Genomic DNA, 8,174 nt, shown 5'->3' on the forward strand with positions numbered 1-8,174 from the left:
AGAGAGAGAGAGGGATTCATTTTACCTGCAAGTGCATGGATACCTAGCTAGTATTCTTCAGTTGTGACCTTTACAGCGCACACACACCAGAACAGAACGAGCACATACAACTAGGGTTGCAGTTGGCTTTTTTAAGCCCCTTTCCTCGTGTATTCCTGGAAGGGAAAAAAACAAACTGACTTTTGCCTAGATCTGTTTTCATTTCAACTCAGTTCATGTTCACAACCTGGGATATAACTCAACAGGAGGTAGTTTCGGCTGATATGGTAATCATTTTCCATTATTGCCGCAACTAGGGAAGACTACAGTTCAGTTTGCATTGTATCTTTTCCTTTGAAGTGCCTGTCTGAAGTAGACCGTGTCGCCCCTTTAAGATGTAACATTCCGTTCTCTCTGAAGTAGTTGGTCAAGTAATACACATAGGAATTTTACAGCGAGTGGTTACCTTACAGTCTCTGCCAGCTTTTGCTTCTATGTCCTTTTTTAAAAAACACATGTCTTATTTAAAAGTTCAATATGACCATAAGTAATTTGGGGATAGGATCCGTGGTCATGACAGCACTAATGAAGTTTTTTTTGCACAATTTAAAATATATTTTAAACTACATGATGTGTTCCACAACGATTAAAAATTCCTGTTAAAAATAGCATATTGCATTCGGCAATCTGTTTCAATTATTTCCTGTGAAAAATGCCTTCATAATTCACTTGTAAAAGAATAGAAACACCATTTGTGGTGAGATATCAGTTATTTCACTTAAAATCCACACTTTCCCGCCATTCCTGATTTTAAATTTCCATTTGGAACACAACATATAACAGAACAATATTGTACCAATATTTTCCAATACAGCTCATGTATCACCTGCAGGTACAATGTGCTGATATGAAATCAGCAACAGATAAAATAATTGGAAAACTGTCACTTATAAAATGCAATACACCACAACAGTTTTGTAAATTAAATACTTTTCCCCATCTCTCCCAAAGGTGTTGACCTTTGGGAGTTTTGGATTATGGCAACCTTTCATTGCCTTCCTCAAGTGATCGATTTTCATGAGAACCAGCAGGTGATTTGAATGATAGACTGTTTCCTTGCCAAACCTGACCCTGAACTTAACTGTTATCCACACGTGGATCCACACACTGCGGATGCTGGAAATATGAAATAAAAACAGAAAATGCTGGAAAAACTCAGCAGGTCTGGCAGCATCTGTGGAGAGAGAAAAAAATTCTTTTTCTCTCTCCACAGATGTTGCAAGACCTGCTGAGTTTTTCCAGCATTTTCTATTTTTATTGTCCACACATAGCTTGTACCAGGAGTCTCTGGATAGTGATCAGCTACAGGAACCTTGGCCCTGGCTAATTTTTCACTTCCCTCTCCTAGGTACTCCCAGGTCAATTGTGGTGGAGCATAACATGTCCAGACACTGAGGAACAGCAATCAGCAAAGAAAATATAAAGCTAAGCTGTATAAAATGGCAGTATACAAATTAGCGAAAGTTGTGCTCTATGTACAATGCCCTGGTCAGACCACACCTTGATTACTGTATCAATTTCTGATCACTGACACACAAAGGACACATTCCAATAAGGTAGTCCTCTGACACTAGTGATCTCTCCTGTGGCTCTTCTGTGAACTAAGTTGTGAAGAAAAAATTGAAGAAATTTGGGCTTCTAAGCTATTCAGTTAAGCAACAGAGAAGGAGTTTGATAGAGGTGAATAAAAAGGGTAAATCAGGGCACCAATTCACATTAAATTGTCCCACTAGGATTTGCAAAAGGCAGATTTAAGCTTGCTTTTGCTTTATGGTCAATATAGGATAAGTATTGTGGTGACCCTGCTACTGCTTTGATTGAAATCTGTAACCTCTTCACCCAGTGGAGATTGAATTTAAGATAATTCCACTACCCACGAAGAAACTTGACGAGCCACCAGGAAAGCTTAATAGCTACCTTTCCATGTCAAGGTCTTTCTTACTTCATCTGCTTAGTTTGTCCATCTCTGCCATTAATTTCCCATTCTTGTTGCTTGATCACATAGCTTGCTGACATTAGCAAATGTATTGATAGAAGCATTTTCTTCCATGCTCATGAATAGTGTGATTGGCGTGACACCCACAATGAAATCCCTATAGAATTTTGCAGTTTTTTTGTTTCCCATTTATAATCACCACTTGATTCTTGTTGCCAAGCCCTTTTTCAATCTTGCTAACTAAGTTGCCATTATTTACAACTGGCTTGACTATTTTAGATAAAAATATCTGCAGGGAACTTTGTCAGACACCTTCTGCAAACCACAAATCAGTTTTTGGCATCTTACGAAGGATTTCTGAGGCGCTAACATTTTGCTTCTAAACCCTTACGCATTTTCTCTTATGTGAACATTGAAATGCATATTATACTTTTGTGCACTGCTCCCATGCCAACTGATTTTTAGCACAATATTCAATGGGCTGGATTTTATGGTCAGCAGAGAAGCAATGGCACTCATGGTTGTCCACAAAGAAAGCTGCCCACAAAGATCTAGCACTCTCCATGACATGGATTTCTCTTTTCCTGATGTTGGCTTGAATCTGATGCCAAGTCAAGGACATATTCAGGTATCCAGCAACAGTGATACCATCAAGCAGAGTAAACAACATTGAAGTATTCTCACAGGCAGCAAACTAGGAACTAAAAACCCATCTTGTAATTTTAAATTACACGAATGGCAAAATAAATAATTGAGACGTACACATGATATTAAGATGCAAGCTAAAATACTAAAAACAAACTTAAACAAAAATTATTCTTAAAATGTATAATTTCTTATAATTGAGAAATTTAACAATGAACAAATATAAAATTATTCTTTCCGGGCCAGTGAGATTGTTTAGTGGTAATTATGAACTTAGAATTCTATTAAAAACCCAGTTACACCTCATTCAACAAGTTCTAATCTTTTCAAGGGTTTTTAGAGTGAGACTAAGTGTAAGAGAAGTTCTCATCAGTACACTGATTTTTAATTGATTGCATTCTGGGATCCTCTACAGCACAGCCTCTGCAGAATTACTGACAGCAACTTCTGAATTTTTGCACATATGCAAACTCCAAAATTGCTGACAGGCTCAGAGCAGTACTGATGATGAGTGTGGACAGTTTTGCCATCATTACTACTTGAAATCTGACCATTATTTTCTTGTCTTCAGGCACTAATACAGTATTTTGCTCCAGTATTTATGGAGCTAATAAAACATTAAACAAAGTTTTACCAATTTTCTCACTCATTTAATTGAGAATTTTTGAGTATATCCAAACTGGGTTAAATGAATTATAGATATTCTTTGTATTTTTTGATGAGCTGCTTTATTGATTACAGTAGGCTCCAATTCAAATTGACTGGATTTAGATAGTGTTCACATTTTTTATTTGTGAATGTAAGAACTGAAAAAAATCTATTTAACATTTCACAGTCATAGTGTATTTTTGAAAAAAAAGCACTGCAGTGTAGTATTAAACCATGCAGATCAGGAGATCGCTATGCTCTTAGCTGACTTCAGCCAAGCAATAGTAGAGTTGACCTCAGTGTCCCTAGTTGAAAAATATTAGGCTTCCACTCCAAATTATCCAATTTCCAAGGCAAGTAAGTCCACTCTGGATGCGTCATGAAGTCAGCATCAGGTTTGCTGTAATACCTGATGACACTAATTTTCAAGGCTACGTGCATCCTGAGTATAGTGCTCCATTCTTGTCACCAAGGCAAAAGGGAGACATTTAAGCAATGGAAGCAGCATAGAGAAAAGCCAGAAGTCTTGTGTCAAAGGCCTGATTTGTTAGGAAAGACTTCAATGTGGAAATGAGGTATCTGAGAAGTGCTCTTATAGAGGTACAGAGAGATGGAAAAAGTAAATCTTATTATTTAAAATGAGTAGGACATGGGGAATATGGATTCTGATTAATAAGTGTAAATTTGAGACAGCCAGGAAATTAGTATTTGCACAAGAACAATTGACTCATGGATGGAGTAGTAAGGTGAAAATGATGGAATTGAAACAGTTCAGTGCAGCAGTGGGATATAACTTTAGGGTCTTTCTGAATGGTTGCGTTAAGACGGACCAAATGCTTCCCTTATTGTTAATCATCTTGTGAAGAAGAATGCGCACATGAGTGAAGGTGGGGGTTGGAAATACTAAAATAAATCATAATTTGATTTTACTTTTAGAATATTTCTACCCAGCTTGGCTCTTACCACAAGTGTTCAAGTTGTTTACATGTGGGCCACATAGGTTTGTTCCATATAGCCTCATTGGACATATGTAAAGTTTAAATTCATGATCTTATTTGTTCACTTTTATCACAAGTTTGCTAATACTAACACACCTTGGATATTCTGATTTAGCATTTATCCAATAATAAGACAAGATTGCTAATAATCCAAATTACTGGCCCACAAAATCATACCAAACAAGCAAACATGAACTATAAGCACAGACAGGAATGAATGTGTGGGTTTTGAGTGCTGAACTGATCTAAATATGCAACCTATTACTCGTGTAAATTATTTTTTGGTCTCACTGTGGCCTGCAATCTAGCCCTAACTTCCAGTACCTATTATCCTCAACTGACACATGAATTGAAGCCCTCACAACATTTTAGTAAAATCTGTGTATTATATAATAAACCTTGCATGGTTCACAATTGAATCCTAGTCATAATAATTATTTCCTTTTGATGCTCTGAAATTTGCCCTTTTTACTTAAAAAATGGAAGCAGTTCAAGATTTTTGTAATCCAGTGTACTGTACATTATGTTCACTCATTTTAATTTTTTTTTAATGCAGCAAGGGGGTTAATGAGATCTGAAAAATAATTGAACTTGAGTTTAAAAATAAACATCTCTCCTGAGATTGAATTTTTGTCTCTGACCTGCTGTAGCTAACCACTAAGAGTGAATTTGGATTATCTTTGCCAATGTGAACTGCAATGACTAATGTATTTTTTCTTCCTTCAGTCCTAGAGTTCAAGCCTGGAAACTGCATTTTCTGACTACTTTTATTTTGCAAAAGTGAAAGATGCACAGGAGTGCAAAACCTGCTTACTCTCCATAGAACTTTGTAAACTTAGTGAACTCATTAAGACCAAGTTATGCTTAAAAACTGACGAAGGATTGATTCTTGATATGAGAGGGAGATGGAAAGGGAATGTGTTTAATGTTTGTGAACTTGTCTGATAAGAAAAGCAGTTATGTCTTGTTCAACTCTGTTATGTTGCTGTTTCTGAATTGTGAAGAAATAGTTTCCACAGCATTAAATTTAAGAGTATATGAAAGAGATTGTGTACTTTTTCATTAGACTGCCTTAAGCTTACATTTGTAAGTAATCTTCCCTCTACCAGAAGTATTTTGTTAGAGGGTTTAAAGATTAGACGTAAGATTCTTTGCAGTTCTACAGGTTTTCTTTTCAACGTGGGGATCAAGCTTATTTTAATTTTACATTTGACCTCATATTTAAAATGCAACTCAACGTATTTGGGGAAAAAAATCAAACATGTCTATACTATAGTAGTCAAATTGAATATTTTGACAAGTTTGAATTGTCTGTTATGTTGCCTTTACAATATTGCAACTTATCTTCACCTTCCCAATTGAGGGTTCACCTTATTGTGACTAGATTTTCCAGTAAAAATTGTACCAAGTAGAAAGTATTGTTTAATTAGATAAATATTGTTTAATCTGATTGTAATACATTCACAGTTCATAGCCGTTTGGGAAGATTCTGTCTGTGAATAAAATATTTAAAGTTATATTACAAACAGAAAATATTTTCAAACAATTGTGCCAAGATGGTACATCACTTGTTTTACTGGTTTACTATGTCCCAAGGAGCCAATAATAAGTGGATGAGAATTCTTAGTTATCAGTTCAAAAGTATAAGAGCATTATTGGTTAAGATGGTGGCCAAACTGAAACTTGTATAGCTGTTAAATAGATTGAGTTTAATCTTTGAAAATTTAAGCTTTGCACAGAAAGAAACTTGCTCTTCAGTCTCAAAAGCTTTGATAAACTTGCGAGAAACTGTAAAAACGGCAGTAGTGTTGATCCATTATGTTGTCTGAAGTTTATTGTTGGTCATAATGCGATTTAGTTTAATGGTTATTAGCCTCATTTTAAACCTTTTAAGTTTGCATCTACATCTGGTAGACTGTGAACTACTCAGCACTTTGAGGCATATAGTCAAAATTCAAATATAAACTACTGTAGTAACCTATTTATTATGTTGCACACAATGCAATGTATTTTTTGGTGGGAAATGAATTAGATGGCTTTTCGCATATCAATGTTAATAGAAACATCTTTCATTGTTTTGTGGCAAATCCCTGCAAGTCAAATCTTTTCATTAAAATATTTCTTATAATGGGTTAATTGCATGATCTCACCTAAAATTTCATCATAATCAATAGATGTACTCAAGCCGTAGCCAAGCCCTTGTGAAGAACCAAAGTCAACATGAGTTTAATTGTAGACAAACAGCCATTCCAAGAATGAGCTGCTTTGATTTGATGTGCCTCATTTGTATAATCATAATTGTGGATAAAAATTATACTTTTGACTCTTGATACTTGAGTCTAAGCAACAAAGAAGGCAGCCTGGTGATGCTTTGGGTTGATTTACTAACCCTAGAGTTCGATTCACCAATAATGGCTTCACCATTGACTTGTAGAATATAACTTTGCATCAAGAAATGCAGCAACAAGCTCTCAACTTCATTAGTTGTTGCTGAATGGAGGTACATGCCACACAGGGAAGGAGCAAATATCTACTCTCAGCTCACAGTTACTCTCATAGCTGTAGTCGTGGCTGGGTGGTTAAGTCGATGGATCCGAAATCCACCGAGGTCTCCATATGCAGGTTTGACTCCTGCTGACTGCGCTGCTCACTGCTCCTTCCTTGGGGACAGTTAACTCAGATGGCTAGATGGCTGGTTTGTGATGCAAAGTGACACCAACAGCACAGATTTAATTCCCATACCCGCTGAGGTCATCCATGAATGCCCCGCCTTCTCAACCTCACCCCTGGCCTGAGGTATGGCGACCCTTGGGTTAAACTCACTGTCAGTTGTCTCTCTCTAATGATAGAGCAGCCTCTGGTTCTCTGGGACTACGGCAACTTACTTTCATTTTTCATAGCTCGCACACCTAATTTTTTTATTTGGCATTGACAGAAACTTTAAAAGCAGTTCATCAGTCTGACATTGCAGAAGTAAACAATATGGTTTATACAAATAGAAAACTCATCTCTTTTGTGATGGCTATTAAAGGTCGTAAAGCAAAATGAGATTGGGCAGTCTTAATCAAATGAATTGAAGACAGATGCATCGTCAGCACTGTTCATTTACAGGTGGAATGGGGAATAGAAATGTCAATTGCAGTAGAAAATGCACTTAAGCTCAGTCATGCTTCATCCTTGATATTAGGATTGCATTTAATCAGAGTACTTGACGCTGTCACTCTGTTCAGAAGAACATTCTTCCATTTTAGTAGCGGTCAGTCATTGGTATGTATGAAAATTACAAAGTAATTTCTGTAAAAATGCTGTGATTCTTGATCCACCTGTTTGCAGTGTTGTTCTTGTCTATCAAATGACAATTTTAAAAAAAATTCTAAAACAAAGTTCCCACCAGTAGTTGACCTTAGAGTGTAACATTATAAATGATTTATGCCCAAAGATTTAGCTGCATAGCATGCATTCTAACTTCAGCTAATTAACATTTACACTTGGGGTAGTAAAAGAAAACGGATGTTGTTTCCAGTACAAAATGTACCTTTGCAGTGTGCAGTTAAGTTTTTATTTTTGAAGTTTGACGATGATTTTTTTTAAATGAAGGAGTATAATTCAAAGAATAAACTAATTTGTTCATACATAATGGCTGATCTGTTTTGTTGAAATTTCTAATCAGACGCTTCATAATACAAACATAGCATTTGAAATGTTTTATTCTTTCATGGGATGTGGGCATCAATGACGAGGCCTGCATTTGTTGTCCATCCCTAATTGCTCTTGATCTGAGTGGCTTGTGAGGCCATTTCAGAGGGCAGTTCAGAGTCAATCATGTTGCTGTGGGTCTAGAATCACATGTAGGCCAGACCTGGTAAGGATGGCAGATTTCCTTCCCTCAAGGGCATTAGTGAGCCGAT

General features: G+C 36.4%; 1 protein-coding gene across 3 annotated transcripts in view; it reads left to right on the top strand.

Moving 5' to 3' along the window:
- Window positions 1-7,903, top strand: part of ythdc2 (YTH domain containing 2) — a 188,957-nt gene extending 181,054 nt beyond the window's left edge. For all 3 annotated transcript variants that reach the window (XM_078566322.1, XM_078566327.1, XM_078566335.1), the window contains one exon: window positions 4,993-7,903. In XM_078566322.1, coding sequence (XP_078422448.1) covers window positions 4,993-4,998 — 6 coding nt within the window. In that variant the 3' untranslated portion in view covers window positions 4,999-7,903. The remainder of the gene's footprint in view (window positions 1-4,992) is intronic.
- The last annotated feature ends 271 nt before the right edge of the window (window positions 7,904-8,174 follow it).

The sequence above is a fragment of the Cetorhinus maximus genome, chromosome 2, assembly GCF_964194155.1.
Source record: "Cetorhinus maximus chromosome 2, sCetMax3.hap1.1, whole genome shotgun sequence".
Taxonomy (NCBI): domain Eukaryota; kingdom Metazoa; phylum Chordata; class Chondrichthyes; order Lamniformes; family Cetorhinidae; genus Cetorhinus; species Cetorhinus maximus.